This window comes from Trichomonascus vanleenenianus (genome assembly GCF_965637985.1).
Source record: "Trichomonascus vanleenenianus strain CLIB 3782 genome assembly, contig: TRVA0_003S, whole genome shotgun sequence".
Taxonomy (NCBI): Eukaryota; Fungi; Ascomycota; class Dipodascomycetes; order Dipodascales; family Trichomonascaceae; genus Blastobotrys; species Blastobotrys vanleenenianus.
Genome location: NW_027481884.1, coordinates 422,342 through 446,993, shown reverse-complemented (window position 1 = coordinate 446,993; position 24,652 = coordinate 422,342). Strand labels below are relative to the sequence as shown.

General features: G+C 48.9%; 12 protein-coding genes across 12 annotated transcripts; 6 read left to right on the top strand and 6 right to left on the bottom strand.

The window, feature by feature from the left end:
* Positions 1-799: 799 nt before the first annotated feature.
* RPB11 (DNA-directed RNA polymerase II core subunit RPB11) lies at positions 800-1,218 on the top strand (the record flags this gene model as incomplete). The annotated part of the gene is made up of 2 exons (XM_076682576.1): positions 800-852; positions 912-1,218. 2 exons carry the CDS (start codon positions 800-802, stop codon positions 1,216-1,218), a joined length of 360 nt encoding a protein of 119 aa, XP_076543359.1.
* Positions 1,219-1,350: 132 nt separating this feature from the next.
* Positions 1,351-3,654, bottom strand: CDC5 (polo kinase CDC5; the record flags this gene model as incomplete). The annotated part of the gene is made up of 2 exons (XM_076682575.1): positions 1,351-3,438; positions 3,487-3,654. The coding sequence occupies 2 exons, from the start codon at positions 3,652-3,654 to the stop codon at positions 1,351-1,353; spliced, it is 2,256 nt and encodes a 751-aa protein (XP_076543358.1).
* A 740-nt stretch (positions 3,655-4,394) lies between these two features.
* Positions 4,395-6,950, top strand: TOP1 (DNA topoisomerase 1; the record flags this gene model as incomplete). Its single annotated transcript, XM_076682574.1, has 3 exons — positions 4,395-4,443; positions 4,490-4,530; positions 4,578-6,950. The coding sequence occupies 3 exons, from the start codon at positions 4,395-4,397 to the stop codon at positions 6,948-6,950; spliced, it is 2,463 nt and encodes an 820-aa protein (XP_076543357.1).
* A 188-nt stretch (positions 6,951-7,138) lies between these two features.
* OCA2 (Oca2p) lies at positions 7,139-7,723 on the bottom strand (the record flags this gene model as incomplete). Its single annotated transcript, XM_076682573.1, has 2 exons — positions 7,139-7,213; positions 7,256-7,723. The coding sequence occupies 2 exons, from the start codon at positions 7,721-7,723 to the stop codon at positions 7,139-7,141; spliced, it is 543 nt and encodes a 180-aa protein (XP_076543356.1).
* A 1,623-nt stretch (positions 7,724-9,346) lies between these two features.
* On the top strand, positions 9,347-10,450 carry CSI2 (Csi2p; the record flags this gene model as incomplete). The annotated part of the gene is made up of 1 exon (XM_076682572.1): positions 9,347-10,450. The coding sequence occupies one exon, from the start codon at positions 9,347-9,349 to the stop codon at positions 10,448-10,450; it is 1,104 nt and encodes a 367-aa protein (XP_076543355.1).
* Positions 10,451-10,940: 490 nt separating this feature from the next.
* TRVA0_003S04258 (NADH-quinone oxidoreductase subunit D) lies at positions 10,941-12,371 on the bottom strand (the record flags this gene model as incomplete). Its single annotated transcript, XM_076682571.1, has 1 exon — positions 10,941-12,371. The coding sequence occupies one exon, from the start codon at positions 12,369-12,371 to the stop codon at positions 10,941-10,943; it is 1,431 nt and encodes a 476-aa protein (XP_076543354.1).
* Positions 12,372-13,270: 899 nt separating this feature from the next.
* MIX17 (Mix17p) lies at positions 13,271-13,732 on the top strand (the record flags this gene model as incomplete). Its single annotated transcript, XM_076682570.1, has 1 exon — positions 13,271-13,732. One exon carries the CDS (start codon positions 13,271-13,273, stop codon positions 13,730-13,732), a length of 462 nt encoding a protein of 153 aa, XP_076543353.1.
* A 1,403-nt stretch (positions 13,733-15,135) lies between these two features.
* Positions 15,136-15,879, bottom strand: RHO3 (Rho family GTPase RHO3; the record flags this gene model as incomplete). Its single annotated transcript, XM_076682569.1, has 2 exons — positions 15,136-15,731; positions 15,849-15,879. 2 exons carry the CDS (start codon positions 15,877-15,879, stop codon positions 15,136-15,138), a joined length of 627 nt encoding a protein of 208 aa, XP_076543352.1.
* A 1,347-nt stretch (positions 15,880-17,226) lies between these two features.
* Positions 17,227-17,871, top strand: TRVA0_003S04192 (J domain-containing protein; the record flags this gene model as incomplete). Its single annotated transcript, XM_076682568.1, has 1 exon — positions 17,227-17,871. One exon carries the CDS (start codon positions 17,227-17,229, stop codon positions 17,869-17,871), a length of 645 nt encoding a protein of 214 aa, XP_076543351.1.
* A 987-nt stretch (positions 17,872-18,858) lies between these two features.
* Positions 18,859-19,710, bottom strand: POR1 (porin; the record flags this gene model as incomplete). The annotated part of the gene is made up of 1 exon (XM_076682567.1): positions 18,859-19,710. One exon carries the CDS (start codon positions 19,708-19,710, stop codon positions 18,859-18,861), a length of 852 nt encoding a protein of 283 aa, XP_076543350.1.
* Positions 19,711-21,322: 1,612 nt separating this feature from the next.
* On the bottom strand, positions 21,323-22,234 carry TRVA0_003S04148 (uncharacterized protein; the record flags this gene model as incomplete). The annotated part of the gene is made up of 1 exon (XM_076682566.1): positions 21,323-22,234. One exon carries the CDS (start codon positions 22,232-22,234, stop codon positions 21,323-21,325), a length of 912 nt encoding a protein of 303 aa, XP_076543349.1.
* Positions 22,235-23,909: 1,675 nt separating this feature from the next.
* Positions 23,910-24,305, top strand: TRVA0_003S04126 (uncharacterized protein; the record flags this gene model as incomplete). The annotated part of the gene is made up of 1 exon (XM_076682565.1): positions 23,910-24,305. The coding sequence occupies one exon, from the start codon at positions 23,910-23,912 to the stop codon at positions 24,303-24,305; it is 396 nt and encodes a 131-aa protein (XP_076543348.1).
* Between the last annotated feature and the right edge of the window lie 347 nt (positions 24,306-24,652).

Genomic DNA, 24,652 nt, shown 5'->3' with positions numbered 1-24,652 from the left:
ACGGTGACGTTATTCCTGATAGAATGGAGCATAACTGATCCGATATAACGGTTGCCTTCCGTGGTACTCTACCATAACAAACATCCCATTTTATTGATTAATCTTTAGTTCTATTCATTTAGTTAAACATCGAACATTGCTTCAATGGCGATGGAAGCCAATGGAATGCATATATCCGATCCAGCAACCTAAGCTTAATTTGTTCTCAGAGCCGAATGCCTCAAGTGAAGCTTCTATAAAATTTTACAAGCAAAAGGCACCAACCCTATAAACTATGAAATCCGAAAGGTTTTGGAACCAAAATTCACCAATCAGGTTTGCCTTTCAAAGTACGTGTATCATGATCGAGAGAGAATGAGGAAGCCACATGAGTCTGAAACGCTTCTTGGAAGTACCGATATAGATAACTTATCTGAAGCGAAATAAAAATACTTAAACGCAAACTGTGCAACGCTATATCCCACCGGATACACGGGAATAACAATTTGATTCAGAGATTTCTGAAGTCGGACCTATTCTACAAGTATCTGATCAATGGCCTTCAACATGGGTAAGGAGCCCCTCCGCGTAGCGGAGCCACGGGGGTCTGGGGACTGGCCCTCAGGGTACTCTTCCGACAACAATTATAAACTCCTTTAGATAGCTCAATCAACCCTTTTCTGAACGCAAACTTGCCTGCTATCGCTGCACATATAGAATGCAGCCGCATGCGGCTTGTTAACTGTGGCGCGCGCACAGCGTCACTACATCACGAAATTTCACCCGATCCCCGTAGACAGCGTAGACCGACTGGCACTAAATGAACGCTCCTGATAGATTCGAGCTCTTCCTGCTGCCTGATGGCGTGCAGAAGTACGTACTTTCCACTTGAGGAATAAGATTTTTTGTGTTCAGACTAACCGCTTGTAAAGGCTGACGGTCACGAATGACCCACGAACCCCCAACACTGCGCTCATCAAGTTTGAGCGAGAGGACCACACCCTGGGGAACATGCTGAGGGCCCAGTTGTTGCAGGATCCGCGAGTGGTCTTCGCGGCCTACAAAGTGGAGCACCCGCTCTTTGCCAACTTTATCATGCGGCTCCAGACGGAGGACAACTATACCCCACGCGAGGCGCTCAAAAACGCGTGCTATGCTCTCATTGGCAAACTCAACGCCCTGGACAAGAGCTTTTCACGGGAATGGGATATCAAATCCCTTCTGGAAAACGACAGCTAGAACACTTTATTTATTTTGTTGACGATTATTGTTTTTTTTATGTTAGTAATATATTCTGTGAATCATTAGCCAGTTAGTACATCTCTAAAGGGAAGGAGGGGTATCAATAAATACTATGGTTAATAGGACTGGTTAGGCCATAGCCATCCAGGCGTTTTCAATCGCACGCCGGCAAGTCTCGAGCTTGGTAATCAAGTCGTACTTGGGCACCCCGGCTTTATCCTTGTGCAGCTTAGCGTACGCAATGCCCTCACTGACTGCCCACGTGTACCAGCGCCGTTCGCTGTCAATGACATCGACCTGCTCTCCGTCCTGCGAGATAATGACCTTGCAGTGGTCGGGGAAATTGAACTGGAATGAACCATTGCTCAGCTGGAACATGATGTACTCCTCTTCTCGCGAAAAGGACGTCACATAAACATGCCTCTCCTGCTCTTCCTCCTCCATATCAGCGGTTCCGCTTCGCCCACGCGCCCGAACGTATTCAACTTTGTAGAGCTTTTCTTGCATGTACTTGTGGAACGCCTTAACGAGGCGAATTCGCTTTTCGTCTGCTGGCTCCATGCCTTCACCATCGCGGGCTTGACGAACCCACTCCGGCTGGCCACCGCTCTGCTTAGGCTCGGTCAGCACCAGTATCTGGTGTTCCTCCGTCTCCGGATCCATGATAATCGACGTCTTATCTCGGAAGAGAACGCCAATCTCCTTGCCCGAGATCTCGTACGCTACGCCATACTTGTTAGAATAGTCGACCCACTTGGTAATCACCACCGAAGGGCGCAACGGTTGTGATGGCGACCGGTACAAGTTGGGGGTGTTGTTCATGACTCCCCTTCGAACTGGCGCGGTGGTTTGATGCGCTCGGGCTAGCTCTCGGGCCAATGCCTCGTCGACGGCTACAATCTTCTCGAGTCCAGTTTTGGTCTTGGGTGGCGGTGGGTTTACAAGCGAGGTATACGAAGTGCGTAGTTTTGAAGGCTTGTTCGAGACATGAGTTTCCACTCGTCGGGGCTTCCCAATATCTCTGGGGTTAGTATTTCCGCTGAGGGATCGTAGCACCCGGGATTCGGTCTTGGTGTCCAAAGATTGAACCTCTTCTTTGTTGACCATGACCATCTTGTACTTATCCTTGGTGGATGCTGGGGACAGGGTAGTGGGGAGGACGTTTTGCGACTTCTCCGCTTTGATATCAGCCCTGGTAATTTCAATTGGTCTCACTCGAGATGCACGCTTGGATAACGAAGCAATAGCAGCATCTTCATCCGTAGCGGAAACTCCTCGAGATGCTCGCTTGAATAGCGAAGCAGTCGCAGCATCTTCATCTGCAGTGGAAACTCCAATTGCTTCAGAGGGTAGGGTAATTATCTGAGCAGCCATCTGAGCGGCAATAAAGTTTTTCCGCGACCTTTCCGGGGTTAGAGATCGGTAGAATGGCACCTTGGACAACGAGAGAACTGAAAGGTGAGACGGGAAGCTGCCTTTGAAGAAGTCGTAGTTTAGCAGCTCGTCAATAGTCGGCCGCGCCGTGGGATCGGTGCTCAGCAGATCGGAAATCAAGTCTTTGGCGGCGTCGGACACGCTGAAGTCCTCTGGGAAGCTGTAGTCGTTGGTTTTAACCCTCTCATAGATAGTGTCCACAGACCGAGACTGGAACGGAGGCTTGCCGAAGAGCATGGCGTACATGATGATGCCAATTGCCCACATGTCTACTTCAAAGGAATGACCCTTGCCCTTGATGAGGATCTCTGGGGCCATGTAGTTGGGCGTACCGCACATAGTCTTCTTGCGATCCTTGTCGTCGCTCAGCAGTGCGGCAAGTCCAAAGTCGCCAATTTTGGCATTCATGTTCTCATCCAGGAAGATATTCCCTAGTTTGAGGTCTCGGTGAATGACCCTGCGACTGTGCATGTAGCTGACAGCGCCAATTATCTGAACCATGAGGTATCGCGTCTCCGGCTCGGTGAAGACTTTTCGCACTTTAAGCACGTCAATTAATGACTGATTCGAGCAGATTTCGAGGAGCATGTACACATTTATATCATCCTCAAAGCAGTCTACGAATTCGACAATGTTGGGATGCTTAAGACTCTTGTGGATCTTGATTTCGGCCAGAAGTTTGACTTTGGTCGACTCGGACTTGAGCGACGCTTTGGCCACAGTCTTGGCCGCGTAGATATTCCCACTGGTGTCTTTTACTTGGAAGCATCGTGCAAACCCGCCCTACCTCTATATTAGCTTTTCTCATCACTTCAGTGCAAAAATACATACGACACCGAGGCAGTCTCCGCGGTGGAACCCTCTGCCGCTTTTGTTCCTGATCACAGCAGGAGGCGTCTTACAAAGCGAAGAGAGCTTTTCAGTCTTCTTCTTGGGCTTCTCCCGGTTTACATCGCGGGGTTCCAGCACTTTAATTGGAGACTGAACTTCCGCAGCCATCCTCACTCTCAACTGCTGGTGTTACCTGGTAACCGATTGATTTATGCACCCTGAGGAACCAGGACTAATGTCGTCGTCGTTAAATTGAAAAAGATGAAAAAAGGTCGGCTAAAACAGAGAAATGAGGTTTTATATATAAGCGAACGTAAAATATTTTAAAAAATCATAACAAATATTGTCCTGCATTGCAATGTACGGTACCATGTATTTCGCGAGACGGGAATGTTTACCTCCTTCCCGATCCGGAGGGTCCGTGCGGTTACTGGAGGAACCCCACAACCGACACGAAAATCTTTTTTTTTTTTTTTTTTTGGGAAATGTAAAGTCCCAACGCTTGCGCAGGCACATCGCGCGACCCACACCACCAAAAATAATGAATTTGGCCCGCGATTTACAAAGGCGCGCCAGAACTTAACTGGAGAGAATCACACATCGATTGCCGGGGGCAGTTGTTTAAGGTGCCTGCGACCACTGGCGGTAACCCCAATTATATATATGGACCCAGATTTCTCGCAGACACTTCGGAGTTTCGCTTTCCATTGTTGCTTCACGACAGCTTTCCAACCCCCCACCAACTTTCACAACCACACCCTCACTTGAACACGTTCTTTCTATATTTTTGCTTATTATTATTTATTCAACCCGGCTGAAATAATTTATATGGTGATTTCGAGGTCGATCTACATCGCCAGAAGCGTGAAAAATTAAAATAAAAAGAGAGGTTTAAAGTACACGTTGAAATGTCGTCAGACGAAGATGAAATGCCTTTGGCTATGAGGGGCCTAAATGGTAAGTGTTTTTGGTTAGTTTTGTTTGATCTTACTGACCGTAATAGGCGACGCTCGAGGCGGGGAATCAGATGATGATGTCCCTTTGGTAAGTGATTTCGACGCGTAAAGAAGTGTAAGCTAACCGATATATAGTCTCAGCGGACTCAGAGTAGCAACGGGATAATTACCCCGGCCCCGCTGCGCCAGGTTCTGGACACTAAGATGGACGAGGACGAAGATATCCCACTGAGCCAGACTGTCAAATCAACTCCGCGGGCTAATGGCGCTGTCAAGCGACCTGCATCCACTACTGCAGCGACCCCTGTCAAGAAGATCAAAACCGAAAAAGGGCCCACAACACCCAAGGTTAAGAAGGAAAATGGATCTTCAAAGGCTAATGGTCCTGCGACCAAACCCGCCAAAGCTGCTAAAGCCACTACCACCAAGCCTGCAAAGGCGAACGGCTCTAAGACAGCTATAAAGGAGAATGGTGCGAAGAAGGAGAATGGTACTAAAGCAAAGAAGGCTGATTCCAAGGAAAACGGCTCCAAGTCGGAGTCTCCCAAGCTAGAAGATGAGGAAGAAGACGATGAGGAGCAGAAATGGTGGGAACGCATGGAGGAAGATGATACCGAAAAATGGCAGACTCTGGAACACAGTGGTGTCATGTTCCCACCGCCTTATGAGCCTCTACCCAAGGACGTTAAACTTCTATATGACAGTAAACCAGTAGACCTCCCCGCCGAGGCAGAAGAGGTTGCTGGGTTCTTTGGCGCCATGCTCAATTCGACTAACCACACGGAAAACGAGGTATTCCAGCAGAACTTCTTCGGCGACTTCAAGCAGGTGCTCAAGGAGTGCGGCGGGGCGACGTGCAATGGCGAAAAGATCAGTATCCGGACCTTTAAGAAGATGGACTTTACACTGATCCACCAGCACTACGAGAGGCAGCGGGAGCTGAAAAAGGCTATTCCGGCCGCCGAGAAGAAGAAGATCAAGGCGGAAAAAGACGCTCTCGAAGAGCCGTATAAATTCTGCATCATTGACGGCCGCAAAGAGCCAGTAGGTAACTTCCGAATAGAGCCTCCAGGGCTGTTTAGAGGGCGGGGCAAGCACCCAAAGACTGGCAAGCTGAAACGCCGGGTCAAGCCCGAGCAGGTGACGATCAATATTGGCAAGGGCGCCAAGGTACCTGAACCGCCAAAGGGCCGCCAGTGGGCCAAGGTGCAACATGACAATACCGTTACGTGGCTTGCTACGTGGAAGGAGAACATTAACGGCAATCACAAATACGTTCTCCTGTCTCATAGCTCTTCGATGAAGGGCAAGAGCGACTTTAAGAAGTTTGAGAAGGCGCGAGAACTCAAGAAGCACATTGACTTCATTCGTCGCGATTACCGCAAAGAGCTTGACGACAAGGTCATGGAAGTGCGGCAGCGGGCGACGGCTATGTACCTCATTGATGTGCTGGCGCTGCGAGCTGGTGGTGAAAAGGGTGAGGACGAAGCGGACACTGTGGGTTGCTGTTCACTTCGGTACGAGCATATTCAACTGCGTAAGCCCAACATTGTCATCTTTGACTTTCTGGGTAAGGACTCGATTCGATACTACCAGGAGAAGGCGGTTGACCCCAAGGTGTTCCGGAACCTCAAGATCTTCAAGAAGGAGCCCAAGAAGATTGGCGACGATATCTTTGACCGGCTCGATCCTCCGCTGCTGAATAAGCACTTGCAGAACTACATGCCTGGGTTGACGGCCAAGGTGTTCCGAACATACAATGCGACGTTCACCATGCAGAATCAGGTCGACCAGATTCCCAATAAAGGCACGGTGCACGAGAAGGTTGTTGCGTTCAATGCGGCGAACCGAGAGGTCGCCATTCTGTGTAACCATCAGCGTACCGTGACCAAGGGCCACGAGGCGTCGGTGGAGAAGATTGGCGAGAAGATCAAGGAGCTCATCTGGCAGCGTGACCGGCACAAGAAGATGATACTTATTCTGGACCCGCAGGAACTCAAGCGAGACAAGGGTTACTTTGCGGGTGTTGATGAGTTGTCCAAGGAAGATGTTGAGCGTATCCACGCTGCGCTCTATGAGCGGGAGAAGTTGCGGCTGCAGAAAAAGTTCATGCGCGAGAACGAGAAGCTCAAGGCTGAAGGACAAAAGGAAAGGCCAGAGAGCGACTTGGAAGAGATGCTCCAGGGTGCTGAGGAGCTCAAGGCGACGCTGGCGCTGGAGCTCAAGACGGGCAAGCCGGAGGTCAAGTCGAGCGCCACGGTGGAGAAGCTGCGGCAGCAGGTGACCAAGTACGAGGAGCGGCTTCAGACGACTACGCTGCAGCTTCAGGACAAGAATGACAATTCTACGGTTGCGCTGAGCACCAGTAAGATGAACTATATTGACCCGCGAATCACCGTCATGTTCTCCAAGAAGTACGATGTGCCTATTGAGAAGCTGTTTACCAAGACGCTGAGAGAGAAGTTCAAGTGGGCCATTGAGAGTGCAGACAAGGACTGGCGATTCTAACATAAACTGTGTATAGCTTATTTATCCATAATCACTACCATTTTTGACTGGGGATATCTTTACCATTGTTTGACATACTCCACAATCATTCCAATTGTTTAGCCTGGGGATATTTCGCTTCAACAATTGAATACTTTCCCTACAGTTGAATGCTTTGATTGGTCAAACTGGCTGGGAGTAGGTATAGTCTACTCGGGTCGCCTCAACCATTCTGGAGCATTGTTCGGATCAATTGTGAGTTCCGGTTCAAACAGTTCAATGAACTACAATAGTTAGTACTGCGAGGACAATAAAAAAAAACTCACCTCAACATCAGCATCTCCCTTGCCTGTGGCAAATCGCGAATACTCGTCAAATATCGTTGCCAGGGACCATCGCTGAAGGACTTTTCGCATAACGCCCACTAATACTCCGACGCGATGCTTGCCTTTATTTGAATGCACCAGCACGGGGAAGTTGCGCGTGTCCAGCAGAGCCTGCAACGCACTGGTAATAGCTTCGGGCGAGTTTCCTACAAACGGCTCTTTTACAGACGGTGCGTAGAAACGCAAAAACTTGATTCCATGGCTATTTGCCCACTTGATGTACTCTTCGTTTTCTTCGTCGGAGCGCTCCCCGAGGTATATGATGGTCTTGAGCTCGAGCGATTCCAAAAACGGATAGTTAATTGGGAGCGGATGGCCTGATCTATACACTCCTTCGGCGACGAGGGCAAAGTTCAAGGGCGGGACAAACAGCGTCGTACGCGACACTTCATCCTCCATGCCTTCCATGAAGCTTATGTGAGTATGTCGCTCACCGCGTATTGGGACTTCATCCTCCATGAACGTCTTCCGAGGTTGTGTGGTCATTCGTATTGGGACAACGGTGATAGGCAGCCGGATCAGCTGAATAACCGCATACTGCATTGCACAATGGCTGTCTTTTAATAATTGGTGATATCACTACCTATATATCTCATGTGTAACATACTGGTGCCAGGAGTAAAGGAGGTACATAACGTATTGGTGTACAGTTGTAATTGCAGGGTTGAAATTGTTAACCTAATGTCGTCTCTAGCTTATACCAGGTAGCATTCATATAAGTGTGTCAATACATATTTATATTGGCATAGGTTCTATTGATCTACGCTCAATTGATAAGTTGAGTTCTACCAATAATTATAGGTTCTATTGATATAAGTTCTATCGATACAGGTTCTATTGATATGTAAGTTCTACCGATACAGGCTCTATTGATATATGTTCTACCGATACAGGTTCTATTAACAAGTTCTACACGTGTACTGATAACGGTACGATTGATATAAATTCCATGGTGTAGGTACTGAAAAGGTTCCGGGGGTATAAGATTCGGGATCAATGATATAGGTTCTATTGGTATAACTGGTATAATGATACAACTTCTATTGGCATATTGGTATAACTTCTATTGGCATATTGGTATAACTTATATTGGCATAGCTTATATTGATATAGCTATTACTGGCATGGCTTTTATTGGTATAGGCTCTATTGTTACTGCCTTTATATTTCCTGATAGTATAACTTCTATTGGTATATGAGAGTATCGTATAGCTATTCATCGTAGCACAACCTACCAGTTATGCTTCCTCCTGTAACTCGCCAAGTATTAAAACGACGGGTATATCAAAAATAGCTACCGTAGCATGTAACCAATTGAACTAGCATAGCAGAAGTACCAACAAAGCCACTAACGCACTAACGCTGTTAATAGAACTTATATCAGGAGAACCCATACCAATCATAGTGAGACGCTCATAATATAGTGAGAAACATTCATAGTATATATAACGGTTTAGCAACACCACTAAATAACCATAGATCCGTTAGTACTACAGCGATCTACAGGGATTGAAACACTAGATCTCCCAGGGGGTCGAAAGCACCCACCCGCTCTAGCGACCTCTGAAGACCCTCTCCGCGCAGCGGAGCCACGGGGAGTTTGAGGGGCTGGCCCCTCAATATCCTCACCAGCCTCGTATTCCAACAGAGCAACCAACCGACATTATATTCCATCTCGTATGAGATCTACAAAAATCTGGCTGTGGGTGGGGTGGGTGTATTTTTAGCAGAATCACCGAAAACGCGCGCAACTCAGCCATTCTTTTTTTCCCGCCTTGGACGCACACGTTTTTTGGGGCAGGGGCTAATTCCAACCGCCTTTTTTTGCTACGAGACGTTTGATTTGGTTTCCATTCGCTAAGAACCCACGTTCGTTTAGACTCGCGATTCGGGTGTTATTTGCATAGAAAAGGGAGGATGAAGCAGACCCACCTTCTGGCGTTGGCATGCCTGGCGGTTGCCGGGGCTTCAAGCCCGACCCTGGTGGCTCCCACGGCCCCCGGACAGGCCTCAGTGACAAGCCAGCCGCCAATGGTCACCGGGAACCCTGAGAAGAGGCATCTTCGCGTAAAAGGCGAGCTCCAGGACGCTCCGAGACTGCATAAGCGGCAAGATAACAACAACAAAGATGACAACAATAACAATAACAGCCAGACGACGGATAACAAGAACACCGCGACCACGAGCCAAAAGGCTCAAACCACTCAAAATACTCAGTCTACTCAGAGCGACAATAAGAACACCCAAACCACCAGCAAAACAACAAGTGGAACGACTTCCCAGACAACTAACACCGACTCGTCCAAGACGACTTCCCAGACGACTTCGTCCCAAACTACCTCCACCAAGACGACTTCCACTAGCTCCGGAGGGATGCCGACCCTGGCTTCGTCCACCACCAGCTCTCAATCCATGGGACCACTGCCTACCCTCCACCTGTCGACCGGCGCCGGAGCCACGGAGACCGTGCCGACTCCAGACGTGACGGTACCGTCAATGGCGGATAATCCGTACATGACGAGCTCTAGCTACCCGGAAGGGACTGTATTTATTGCCGTAGGCGCCATTCTGGGCGGTCTCGGGCTCGCCATTCTGGCGTGGCGCATGTTTGCGTCCATCTCGCTCAGCCGGTCGCTCAAGAAGAGCGGGTCCATGGACCCGCTCATGGGGGGCGCGGGTGGCCCAGACGACAAGCTGTTTTACCCGGGCGACCCTTCTCGGGCTGGCGACGTCAACCAGAGCACAAGCGACCTGCGCAAGTCCATGTACAACAGCAGCAACGTGCCTGGCCAGAGCCTGTTCTTCTCGCCTACGGCCGAAGTCATGAACAGCGCCAATTCTGGCGGCGCCTTTGGCAACCAGGACAACTCGCCCTCCTTGTCCAGCTCAATGGGCAATAACAACATGGCCCAGCGCTCCAGTGTGTACCTCCCTGCCGGGTACTACACCCCTGGTGGCGGTCCTGCTACGGGCTCTATGACCTCGCGCCATCTTAGCATGGCCAGAGAGAGCCTCTATGCTCCTAGCATCCGCCCCAGCTCAACGTACCTCTCGCCTAACACGGCGAATACCCAGCCCACGCCGCAGCAACGGGCCCCGAGCGCATATCTCGACGATCTCCTGGCTCACGAGTAACCCGGCGTATGTATTTTTTTCTGGTCGTTTGTAGGAATTTCGCCTCATTGTAATAGTAATGCTAGAATTCATTCTGCACGTGATACCGCCGCACGGCGCCGCATAACAGAGTCCCCCGGCCCGATGGTTTCATGAGGGGCCAGCCCCTCAAACTCCCCGTGGCTCAGCTTCGCGGAGATTCTATTGACCCCAGTGAACTTCTCCGCGGAGCGGAGTCTCAGGGGGGTTGGAGGACTGGTCCCCCAAGATTGTTTCGTGATAGCGCCGCACGACGCCGCATAACACGCGGCTCGCCGAGTCCCCCCGACCCAATGGTTTCATGAGGGGCCAGCCCCTCAAACTCCCCGTGGCTCCGCTTCGCGGAGATTCTATTGACCCCAGTGAACATCTCCGCGGAGCGGAGCCTCAAGGGGTTGGGGGACTGGTCCCCCAAGATTGACTCAGGTTGATTATCATGCATTGTGTATACGTACAATTACTAGTATAAGTTTTATCGGTCGACCTCACCAAACACCAAATCCATAGTACCAATGATGGCGACAGCGTCTGGCAGGAAGTGGTTTCGTGCAATGTGGTCAAAGGCGGCAAGGTGAGCGAAACCGGGCGCTCGGATCTTGCATCGATATGGTCGCTCCGAGCCGTCGGACACGACGTAGACGCCCATCTCACCCTTTGGCGCCTCAATGGCAGTGTAGGTCTCGCCGGCTGGCACGGAGTAACCCTTGGTGTAGAGCAGGAAGTGGTGGATAAGAGACTCCATATCGCTCTTCATCAGAGATCGTGGTGGCGGGTTAATCTTGTAGTCCTCGACCTTGACTGGGCCTGGCGGCATCTTGTTAATACACTGTTCAATGATTCGCAGCGACTGTCGGAACTCGGCCATTCGGCACAGATATCGGTCGTAGCAGTCACCGTTGGTGCCTACTGGCACCTCAAAGTCGACCAAGTCGTAGGCATCGTATGGCTGGTTCTTTCGGATATCCCACGGGATACCAGAGCCTCGCAGCATGACGCCAGACAGACTGTAGTTGAGCGCATCATCGGCGGAAATGGTACCAATGTTTCGGGTTCGCAGCCTCCAGATTCGGTTGTCGGAGAGCAGCTCCTCAATCTCGTCGACTCGGTCGCCAAACTGGGTAGCCCACATGTAGATGTCATCGAGAAGACCGGCCGGCAGGTCCTGCGACACACCGCCTGGTCGGACATACGCGGCGTGCAGTCGGGCGCCAGAGACTCGCTCGTAGAACTCCATGAGCTTCTCTCGCTCCTCGAAACCCCACAAGAACGGCGTCAGGGCACCCACATCCATGGCGTGGGAGCACACGGACATGAGATGGTTGAGAACTCGCGTGATCTCACCAAACATGGTTCGGATGTACTTGGCTCGGATCGGGACCTCAATGTTGAGCAGCTTCTCAACGGCAAGCGCAAACACCTGCTCATTGGTCATCATGGAAACGTAGTCGAGTCGGTCAAAGTACGGCAGAGCCTGCTGATACGTCTTGTACTCAATGAGCTTCTCGGTACCTCGGTGCAGCAGACCAACGTGCGGGTCGGACCGCACAATCTCCTCGCCGTTGAGCTCGAGAATCAGTCGCAACACACCGTGCGCGGCTGGATGCTGGGGGCCAAAGTTGATGGTGAAATGCCGGATCTTGGTGTTGGCCTTGTGCGACTCGGCGTCCTCGTCAATCATACTCAGCTCCTCGACCCACTGCGTCTTGCCAAACTCCCGGTCGAGTGGAGCGCCAATGGGCGGCGGGTGTCGCAGCACATTGCCCCGCAAGTCCTCTCGCTCTTTGGTAATGGCCTTGACGGCGCCCGTCGTCGAGAACCGGCTCACCAGGCTTCGCTGCGGCACCCTCGCCGCCTGGGCCCGCAAGGTGCTTCCAATCAGAGCGCTCGTACCTCTTCGAAGCATCTTAATTCCACTATTGAACAGACGTGTCTTCCTCTGCAAAATACGAAAAGATTCCACCCACGGTATCTAATTGGACAATAATGGTTTCTGCGCTTTTTTTTGCTCCCAAATGAATTTTTCGCTGGTGTTGAACCTTTCTCTCGCGTAACGGGGCCAGCCTTTTTTTTGGGGGGAAAATGAAAGGCATGTACTTAGACGGCCAATACCAAGTCACCACCAATTGCTCGACTGTGATTGGCCAAGTTTTTCGCAGGTTGGGAGGTTTAAACTTAACTTCACCGGCTAATTGGGAGTTGTTAAGTTTTGTTCCAAAATCACGTGGCCAGCGACATTGGTAGTGTTGTCCGCGACACTAATGGCTTTGTCCGCGACATTGGGAGCGTAATCTGCGACATTAGCAGGGCTCTCTCCGCGACATTGGTGGCGTTATCTGCACTTGAAACTGTGTAAACCACCCCCCATGGGGCTCCGCTGCGCGGAGGGAGACGGTAGGGCTCAATTTTGAGTTACCTAGTATCAGCAAGTAAACCAGTCAATTCAATTCAATCATGGGAATACATTTCCATACATTTGGACACAAACAGCGCAATAACACGCCCGAGATCGGGTCAAAGGGAAATGCAACGATGAGAGGCATATGACGGGGTTATTTATAACGGGGCTATCTACCGGGTATACAGTGCGCCGCGTGCGGCCGGCGCTTAGCACTTAATCTCCGAAAACGTAACTAAGTTAACCTATTAAGCGGGGATGGAACGTTCTCGGCAACCCGGGAACATTCGCCACTCGGGGACGTCCTCGGGGCCGGGACCACCCTATATATTAACCGCCATCAAATCGCAGCACCAACATATCAAATCCACCCCTAGAGAAAATTTTTTTAGAACCCACAAATAATAATGCCTAGATCGCGAGGAGGACGAGCCCCAGCTCCACGACAGCAGACCCGGTCTTCGTCTACGATGGCCGCTCCACGTACGGCTGCTCACCCACCACCTCCACCACCAGCCGCGGCTGCCCCAGTCCAGCATGCTCCACCACAGGCGGCCTCCCAGAGCCCAGGCCTGTTCGCGCAGATGGCGACCACGGCCGCTGGTGTCGCTGTGGGTTCTGCTGTTGGTCACACTCTGGCCAACGGTGTTTCTTCCATTTTTGGCGGCGGCAGCTCTGCTCCAGCCGAGCAGCCACAGCAGCAGATGGCTCCAGTCCAGCAGCAGCAGCAGGAGAACGCCACTCGAGCTTGCGACGTTGATGCTCGAAACTTCACCAAGTGCCTTGACGAGAACAGCGGCAACATGCAGATTTGCGACTGGTACTTGCAGCAGCTCAAGGCTTGCCAGCAGGCCGCCCGAACCTACTAAACTTAGCATTTGTAAATATTAATCTACCATATCTCCATTATTTCTTTAGTATCTTCATTATCTTCATAATCTCTCATCATCAATCTTTCATCGTCAATCTTGCATCATCAATCTTTCATCATCAATTTTGCATCATCAATCCTGCACCTTCAATTTTGCATCATCAATCTTTCATCATTATATAAGAGTGGCTAATCAACTAGCATTTGTAAATACTAATCTTCCGCCGTATAAGTTCTATCATCAATCTTCCGTCATCATCCTTTCATTGCAGAGTCGCTTATCAATTGTAGATCTCTCACCAACACCATAGTAAGTAACTATTCGGATTTGCACTGTAGTAATATACCACGTATTAATTCGGTTGCATAGGGCAAATACCAGGGTAATATGACTACTATGGTAGTTACAATACATAGTTGATGAAATTATTATAGAGATTGTATATTTAAAGTCGCTCGAATGAACTTGAAAGGGGGTCTTCCTCCTCCCCTTTGAGACTCTGCTCTGCAGAGGTATGCCGGCAGTAACCTATCTGAATACATATATTAGAGCTCAGTACCCATATAGCATTGCTTATTTACAGTGACATATAGTTAGTATTCAGTTAAGAGGATCTATTAACTTAATTTGGATACCTTATCATTACATCTTACATGGAGTTTATCAAATGGTTTGCCAAATTACATGATGATCATTATAGGTTGTGGAAATCGTTATACCAACAGCTCACGTGAGGTAAATTGTATGATGGCGATAAAAGACTAACAGTAACCATTAATCTCCCAGTTGGAATGTCTTTAGTAATTGATCGTCGAGCTATAAGTTCATCCCAGGTAGTGATCTTGCCTACAGTGAATAGGATCAAAGAATTTATTTGGACCGTAACGGGGGTTTGGGGGCACAGCCCCCACTGCGGGAGCTCGAGGCCTGGCCCTCGAATAACACAATTAGTAGTACGGAATAGGTCAATTGGATAAGGCAGCCCCTTATAGAGGTGATATTACCGGTATTGTGTTTCTCGTTTGTTCTAATTGGACGTGCCAAGGGGCCTTTCAACCTATAATTATTAGGTACCGATGCTTATTTCGGATCAGCTCGCTGAATCAGATGTTTGTTATCAATTGTTTAAGTATTCTTTTGTAAGCTTTACCAATCCACAGAATTGATAACAACACGCTAATTATTTCACTATATATCGACCAATCCTCCGCGAAGCGGAGCCATGGGGGTCTGGGGGCTGGCCCCCAGTAACTATTCGTTTGCAAGTGCCATCAATCGAGAAGTACTGGGGGCCAGCCCCCAGACCCCCGTAGCTCCGCTTCGCGGAGGGTTCAAACAAAACACACAATCTATTACACATTATATCAAGGACTAAAAAAAAACTCATCAAGTAGAACAGGCTAGGATATTATACAACCCTTATCTTTCTCTTCTTCATGGGTAGCACCTTTCGGCCGCGCCGTCAGGGCGCATCGCGCAGCCTCAGTAAACGCCTCGTTGACGCCCCGGTTCTTTCGCGCCGAGCACTCCAGGTATCGCAAGGCACCAATAGCCCGGGCCACCTCGAGGCCCTCGTCATACGTGATCAGCCGTCTCCGCGAGTCCTCGTCTAAGTTATTAGTGTCGTCGTCCTCCTGCGACCGCAAATCGCACTTGAGGGCCACCAGAACGAGCTTGACACCCTCGCAGTGGTCAACAATCTCGCTGACCCACCGCGTTCGCGCGTTCTCTAGCGAATCCCTCGAATCGACCGAGAAACAGAGCATGATGGTGTGAGTGTCAGAGTACGACAGCGACCGCAGCCGGTCAAACTCTTCCTGTCCAGCGGTATCCCACAGCGACAGCTGCATCGCCTGACCGTCTACAAAGATGTCGTGGACGTAGTTCTCAAACACAGTCGGCTCGTAGACCTGCGGGAAGTACCCTCGCGTGAACACGTTTAGCAGCGAGGTCTTGCCACAGGCACCATCTCCGAGAATAACAATCTTCCTCGAGACTAAAAAGGGTTAGCTTCACATATCCCATAAGGGGTGCCATTTTCTATAGAGAACCATCGATAGGGAACACTCTATAGTGCAGGCAGGGTCGTCTATAGTGAGGGAGAGTGACTTACTTGGCTTAGCTGGGCCACCACACAACGGCATTATGCTATTTTATATATATAAACGGTACTAGTACTTTAAAAGTCGTGTCCAGGAGGGATGCAATAAAAAGCGAACGGACCGAGTGGGTTTATTATAAATCTCTGGGTATGCCAAATCTCACGCTGTACGAGAGCAGTAGGGGGAGGAGGGAAATGTGGGTGGGAGAAAAAAAGGGGTAAAATGAAGAGAAAAACAGGGGGTGTTGCTGCATCGAAATGGTGCACCATATTATCAGTGCGATTACTGTAGTACGCGGGAATTTTTGTTTTAAATGCCGCTAGTGACAAGGTAGAATATATGAATCACAGATATTGTTCAATTGGGGCTATCGTAGGTATTTTTACTTCCAGTTTCTCGGTTAATGCCTTCTTTTTTCACGGGTTCGAACTGCATGTCCCTCATGTAGAACGGCTCTACCCTTTTCTGCATTCAATATCAGCCCTGTGCTTTTATGAAGGCATTTATTATGAGTACAGTGTCTTGGGCTTTTTGTTCCGCATTGTACTATGCCATATTCTTATCACCTTCATCAATAATATACCACACTTCTACTGCCGTACATACTGATTACGGTACTTATACAGTACTGGCAGTGTAGTGCTCGGCTATTGATCAATACCGTTGGTATTGCCGATACATTTAAGCCCTGCACTGATCTGCCATATAAAAATACAATAACAGCGCCTATACCGATACCAGTGAATGTGGTACAACTTAATGGAACTCAGGTATTAACGGCGACTGTATCAGGTGTAGCCTAGCTACCATAATATTACACAGCCTACATCGTTTCGTATCCTTCCTATCACGATTGATCCTTACACATAGCAAAAATTCTACACAGGCTATACCAGGTCATGTGTAGGCGGTAGCGCATTAATTAATTTCCAATACATTTCTATACCAATTCTGCTCCATGATAAATGGACTATACATGCTGGGCTGGCATCTTGCAGTATTTTCACGCAGGGGGAGAGCATCCTAGCAGATGTGTTTTACTTTCGGCGCGGGCCCCACCACCATACCTGTTGGACTGAGATCCAAATACAACCTACAAACAAATTTAACTACCTGCAATTAATAACAAGAGCATATTCTAAATTGCTACTTATAAACCATGAATTATGTCCTTAACCGACAAATCCTCCGCGAAGCGGAGCCACGGGGGTCTGGGGGCTGGCCCCCAGTAGTAACCTGTGCGGCATGCGTAGTACCCCTGTGAGGCTGGGCGCACCACGTGACCACTCCCCAAAAAAAAAAAGCCCCGGGCCGTTCCGTTTGCGGAAAATCCAAGACTTTTAAAACGGCTGTCGCGAGTTTGACAAATCCAACTTCCAATCACGGGAGATGAAGCGGCATTTCTCGACGTCGAGGGCGGTGTGGTCTGATCCCTACAAGGTACTGGGCCTAACGCCTCCCAGTACGGCCAAGCAGATAAAAACCAAGTTCTACGAGCTGTCTAAGCTCCACCACCCGGACCGGACTCGGAGTTTGCCAGAGCCTACACAGGCCGAGCATCGTCACAAGTACCAGACTATCAAGGATGCATACGACAAGCTGTCCGATCCGATGAAGAAGGCGTCTATAGACCAGCAACATGGCTCCATGGGGCCGGACCGGGACTTCTATGGTCCTACGCGGGACGCGAGGGCTGGACGGCGGTCGGCATCGGGGTTGAACCGGCAGTTTAGGGGCGCTACGGCTCATTACTATACCAAGCATAGCAGGTTCTCGTCGAATTACAAGCATCCGGATGTTGAGAATCTGGATAGGCAGTCGTCGAGGGACCCGCATGAGGTGCCTCACTTCGACTCTGCCAAGCATTTCCAGCAGCATATGAACCTAGAGAAGCACCGCAAGGAACGCATGAAGGAGGAGGAGCGCAAGCAGAAGAAGCCCGATCACCATCCGCCACCTTCTTTGATTAATCCAACGACGATAACCGTAGTCTCGCTGGCGTCGTTGCTTGTTTACGGCTTTTTTATGAAGTAATGACCACATGTACAAATTTCCAGCATTTATGATATATACCACTACTTGCCACTGCTTAGTTGGACAAATTTCTAGCATTTATGGTACACCGGTACACTACTTTGTCTATACAGAGGATGTTATGGTATTGTAGTTGCGATCTGCAGTTGAACAGCCGAAAGGATGCATGTCGCAGTACGAGAGATCTGTCCCCATTTTTTGGTAAACTCAACATTCAATGAGTTACCCATTTACTGGTAAACGTTAAACTCAAACCCTAAATGAGTTAAATTTTCAATCACATCCCACTCAGTTAGTTGAACCATACATCCAATTAGATAAATTGTGCATTCAATCAGACAATTCTACATTCACAGATAAATCATGCATTCAATCAGTTTAATCGTACCGGTATAACGTTATTCAATTTAATCAGTTCATTCACTCGATTAGATAAATCGTGCCTTTTATCTTTTAAATCCTACATTCGTTAAATCGTGCACATACCAGTGGAATCGTACATTCAATAAGCTAATCGACCAGTTGAATTGGGCATTAGTACCGGTAATTAGTAATCAATTCAATCACAGCTTCAATGCAGCGATTCCCCCAATCCTCCGCGAAGCGGAGCTACGGGGGTCTGGGGGCTGGCCCCCAGTACTTCTCGATTGATGGCACTTACAAACGAATAGTTACTGGGGGCCAGCCCCCAGACCCCCGTGGCTCCGCTTCGCGGAGGATTGGAACCGTATGGGAAAATGTAAGGCAATGCATATAAGACAAGATACGTACATAATGCGATAGTATGGGGTGATTTCACCAATTGAACGACTGTAATTTGTTTCTCAATCTGAATTCCATTGGTTGATGAAAAATTACAGCTCTAATAATGAGCTTCGAAAAATTGTACGCCTGATCATGACATTAGCAGCTAGAATGAATCAAGGGAGGGCCCTTGAGGAACAAGAACAAAAAGTTTTACATCCCGTAGGTACGTCATAGGTCTAATTAAGCAGAGAAGGTCAAGGAGACACCGAACTTGTGGGCAGCCTCGTTGAATCGCTGAGTGTCAGCAGCCAAACCAAGACCAAGGGTAATGCCTGGTCGCAGGTCCTGGGAGTAGGAAACGGTGGCAACACCCTGGGAGTTGACCTTGGCCTTGGCGAAGGAAGAGTCGTCCAGCTTGTACTTGGTGCCGAGCTCAAGAGCAACGTTGTTCTGGCCGGCCTGGGAGTCCCAGGTGGCCTTGGCACCGGCCTCGACAGAAGAGTTGATCTTGTGGTAGTAGGCAGCAGAATAGACGTTCAGGTTGTTGGTGGCAGTAATAGACGCGCTGTAGGCTGGGGCAACGTAGCCGAGAGCAGCAGCGTACTTGGTGATCTTGCCATTGAGGATGTCGTAGCCAATCTCGGAGCCCACGAGAAGACCGTCGTGGCCAAGGGTAACGTCACCAGTGAAGGTTGGCTTGAGGATGTCGAAGAAAGCTCGGGCATTGAAGGCTGGCTGCTTGAAGTAGAGCGAGAGCTTGGCGTTGGAAACACCAGACTTTGGCAGGTAGGCGGCGGCGAGGTCACCCTTGAGGCCTGGGGTCAGGAACTCCTCAAGCTCGAACTTGGTGTTCAGGGTGTTGTTGGTGGCCCAACCCTGGGTCACGGTGAGGCCGTAGGCCTTGTCGTTGTACTTGGACTCGAGCGAACCAGAGATTGGGCCGTCGTGGGCGAGCTTACCCTTGGTGGTGAAGGCAACACCGTTTGGAGCCTTGGTCTTGAGCTCAAGGTTGAACTGGGCCAGGTGGTAGAAGTCCCGGGTCAGGAGGTCCGATGGGGCCTTGGCGATATCAGAGAAAGCTGGAACAGACATGACTAGTAATTGCAATTCAAAAATAACAACGGTTTAGAGAGAAAGGAAAGAGAGCAAGAGTGAGAGAACGTGCGTTATTATTGGGATTTTTCGTTGGGGTTACCCATGGGCCCAAGCGAGAATAACCCGGACCGCGCGAGATCTGGAGAGATGTCTTTTGATAGGCCCGGGAAGACCCCACCCATGAGCCGCACGTATTTCCTGCCTTTACCGATCCACTTCCATTGCATTCTATCAAAGCCGGCTAGACCGTTTTTTGGTGGTTTACCAGCTAATGGTGAGACTGGTGGTGATGGTTATCCCCGTGTGACCTGGGTGGGCGATTCCCCCTCTCTCTCTCTCCGGGTGTTCCCAACAGTAAAAGGAGTAGCGGTCTCACGAGAATGGAATTGACGAGATCTGCTTGCTACCACGTGGTGGATAGCCATATGGCAGGGTGTTAAATGACCTGGTTTGACGTGATCATGCCGTGGTAGCACCGGATATTCAGGGGACCCCAGCCGCACAGTTAACTTGACCAACTTATTAACCCCGATCTAGACCCACGAATAATTGGCACTGTTTGTAATACCTGTGCACTACCAAGTACCGGAGTTATCGTGCACCGTAGTATAGATCTTTTTTTTTTTAATTAATTAATTTATTTTATATCTGGATCAGTGTGTCGGTTGAACCATTGCCGGTACGATAGTAGTGAATGCCGGTGCTGCCGGTGGGTTTCTACCGGTTCCATGTATTTTACCTGTCAGCTACCTAAGTAAGCGCGAATAGTGTCGGCTTATTACTTTCCCTGGTTAGTTAAGGGGGAAAGGACATCGGATATGCTGAGTCTGTAAATTTCGCAGCTCGAATCGATTCTATAATACATTAAAATTGAATGTCGTTGGATCTGCGGTTGATTGGCTAGGATAGTCTTAACTTTTATCGCGTACCTGTGTATTACGACCACAAAAATGCCAGGTAGATCAATCCGCTCGTTATTACCGAAACTAGGTAGCGAACTTTTTAAAAAATGCTCCTGTATTTAGCTCTATCGGGTAGTTAATACCACATACCGGTAGTTTCACGAATGTCTTTAGCTGTAAAACTCAGTTATATAACGAGAAGTAATAACAAGTCATCTCCACGCATTAAAGCTCTGCCCCCAACTATGGGAGCTCGAGGGCTTGTCTTCGAAGAACAGTAAAGGGTAGCAATGGGGGGACCAGTCCCCCCAAACCCCCCCTGGGGCTCCGCCGCGCGGAGATTTGGTTGATATAACGGGGGTTTGGGGGCAGAGCCCCCAGCTACGGGAGCTCGAGGGCTGGCCCTCGAAGAGCATATTACAGGAATAGAAAAACATTCAGAAGTAAAACAATGTTAGAATAGTCGCTCCGGCACGACAAGAAATAAGATCCCCTCTTGTTGGTAAATGTATGAAATGATCAAGTGCAACTAGAATCTACCTATCTAGTTGGATTGTGACCATTCACCTCATACAATACGAGAAATGCAAAGGATAGAGTCAATTGCTATACCAAGCCCTTGAACAACAATGTAGTCTAGATAGTTAGTTTCGAATAATATGTACAAGATTGACAGGCCATGGAGTTAAAATGGCCTGATATGATATCTACAGCTTCTTCAGCTGGTCATTCAGCCTCCTAAATACACCAACAAATCCGCCGCCAACAACCTTCATGCCAACCCTTGGTCGGCAAACGTTGGCAACCTCTCCCGTCTCCTTAATCTTCGTCTTTCGAACGTCCCAGCTTCGCATGCTTCCACCCATTCCCGGCATCAGCTCTACAACGTCGACCATCGCCAGCGGAACATCAGACGTCGCTTCGACAATCTCCTGGATTTGCGTCACAGAAGGACAAAACACAATCAACGGTGCATCCACCTTGAGATACTTTGAAATGGCAATAACCTGCTCCTTAGCAGCGGGAAGATCGAGAAATGCACCCGACAACTTAAACATACTACCACTCTGCTCCTGAGCTTGGGATTCAAGCCACTCCCCTGGAGAATTAGCCAGTTCAAACTCAACATCCCTTGCGTACATGCCTCGCCTGAATTCCTCAACATTTTTCCTCCCCGTGCGACTGTGGATGGGATTTCGGTCAATTGAATGCAGCACCGCTCCCTGAGGACCGTCTTTAGGGTTGGCCGCATGAATGGCCTTGCAGATAGCCAAGGTCAATGAACCGTGTCCGGTACCTGCTTCGAGGAAATGCAACTTCTCAAAGCCACCCTCTTCGTCCCGTCCTGGTGACTCTACGTGTATATCTGCTAGCGTGACGATCGCTGCAGCGTCGTATGGGTATATCGGCTGGGCATCCCGGCGTCGGTTGACAATATAGTCTTCAAACGTCGGATGGGTTACAATAAACTTGTCATTTTTATGGTTTGCCACTACCATCCGAGGGACCTGGCCGATGAACTGGTCGTGTGAGAACTCGCCGAAGGGAGTCTTCCAGGTACCCCCGGCAGCTAATGGCTTGGAAAGCGAGATCTTGTCGGGGCGCAGAACCCCTCGCATAATAATCACATCTCCGTGAGCAAAGTTGCTGAGAAACTGCGATATGCGCCGTATCTGTATACCCGGTCGAGAGCACACACTCCGCAGCATAGCGATCTAACTGTTTGGCTGGTTAATATTTTTTAGATCAGAACTGAAAAGTTTCAGAATCAATGCCGATATCCCACATCGGTCCATACATCACCAAAGACGATAAGGCGATAAACGACGAGAGCGGATAAGGGTATCGCCATTGAAAAAAATATATATATATATCGTTACGGCATATGTGATATGGAAATCGCCTCCATTTGTTAACATATGCTGCTGCTAACGGTGACCCAGACCTGCGTCGAAGATCCTCAGAGTGTCAACGGATCGGATCTGGTCAAAGTCTATGGGGTTGTAAATGACGTGTCGACGGATGTGGTACGGCTTAGCGAGCTCCGGCAATTGGATTTTGAGGGCCACGTTTTAGATGTTGAGCTGGGACTGGCCAGGAATGCTGTAAGAAACCCATTGGCATTCTCTTGGGGGACTATTGTTGAAGTGCACGGATACTGGGCAGCAAGGGGGACGATCAGGGCAGTATTCTATGATTGCGTAGAGGATACGAAAGTGTTTGAACAGCCGGAATATCTTCAGATATTGCTGCAAAAAGCCCAAGTTTTTCTCAGAGCATCGCAGGTTTCGAGTGAAGTGAATTAGCAGTTTATGGCCAGCTATCAGTTTTACGCGACAATTTACTACCGGTTTAGTGGCATATTCATGATTGTGCGCGGTTTAATAATCCAAACTTCCATTTAGAATTACCATTGGTATTTTCAATCCCGCAGTTGAAACGATTATAAGATTTTAACTTGAAATTTCTGACTACCGTACTTTTGCAGTGTGACAGGTACTTGGCACTACGATTTGAAGATTGGATTGACTCGAAGCGGCAAACTTTGCTCATTGCTGAATATAGCGAAAACTGTAACTGAAATGGAAGGTCCGACATGAAATTTTAGTGTTAATCCTTAATAAATTGTCAGTTTAATGGCTACGCTGTGCATTTAGCGTGGACTAGCCTTATACTCTGGAATTCTACAAATCTAAACTTGACTATCCCCTGATTAGGTGCCAACCGTCAGATACTAGTCGTCTGGTCCAGCAAAGTCCTTGAGGAATCGAAACATCTATATTAGTTAGGGGGCAGTTTAATGGTATATAAAATCGTCCTTGGCCATCTTTGCGATTTCCATTTTCCTAAAAGGTGGGACATCAGACGTTGAAATTACACCTCTGCTGCTCTTTTCAGGGAGCTGGTGGTCTTGTTCGTCTTTTTATTACCACCGCTTGAACAATCTGAAAAATCGCATCAGATATCAATTAGGTATCCTGCGTTTTCCCTATAGACTCTTCAGGGGGATTGCACCGCTACTTACTATGCCACTTTGGGAAATGGTTGGCCGACGCGTCTTTTGGGACGCGCATAGCACAAAATTACCCCCCACCTACAAGAGATCAACCTCTTGACAACAACGCAAGATAAACAGAAACAATACGATAAGGATCACGATAGAATCGTGATACTAATTGCCAGCTTATTAAAGGTCTTTTGTGGAGAGTCATGTCATCATTTTTGCACTCTTCACCCCTAAGCCAAGGGGGTTCCCCACACGCCAGTCAAAGCATTACTCCAACACGCCGAGGAATGCTAGCACGGCCGATGGAACACCTGAGCTCGCCAACCAAAGTTCGAGAACAGAAGCACAAAGAGTACATGGACCATTTGAAGCGGAGGAGAGAGCTGGCTGCACTCAGGGCTCGAGGAGGCACATCAAAGATGGAAGACGACTATTTGAAGGCCCAGTATGAACGAGAGATCGCAAGAGAACGCAAGGCGGCTGAAGACTATAGACTCTCAGAGCTTGAAGCTGATGATATGATAAATTCAAACGACTACTGCCATGGGGGCTACTTTGAGCTGGACGAAGAGGAGCTGCTGGAACAGTATTTGGAGCAGGAGCAAGAAGAGATTGAGTCTCTATTAGAGATGCTGGATATCAACCAGGATAAAAAGGTTGAAAGCAAACCATCGGACTCATAAACTAACAATTAAGTGGTATTCTGATCTGCCACAACCCATCGGGATCGTAACTGATTGAGTGAGTGGTATCCTGATCTGCTATTCTTGATGCTCAAAGGCAATCGAGAAACGACATACAGACTAGCAATTGGAGCTCCGGCCCCGATTCGATGGATAAACCCTCAAAAATGTCGAACTTCCGTAACGACATTTTGGACAAGTTTTATATCTGACATTTAATTGGCATTTGCACGCAGCCTTTAACTGCATCGGGAAATGGCGGTGGTTGATATCTACGCACGGCTGATCTGCGCGCGCTGAAATTTCAGTGCCCAAAAAAAAAAAATTTATCTTACCACGATCAGCCA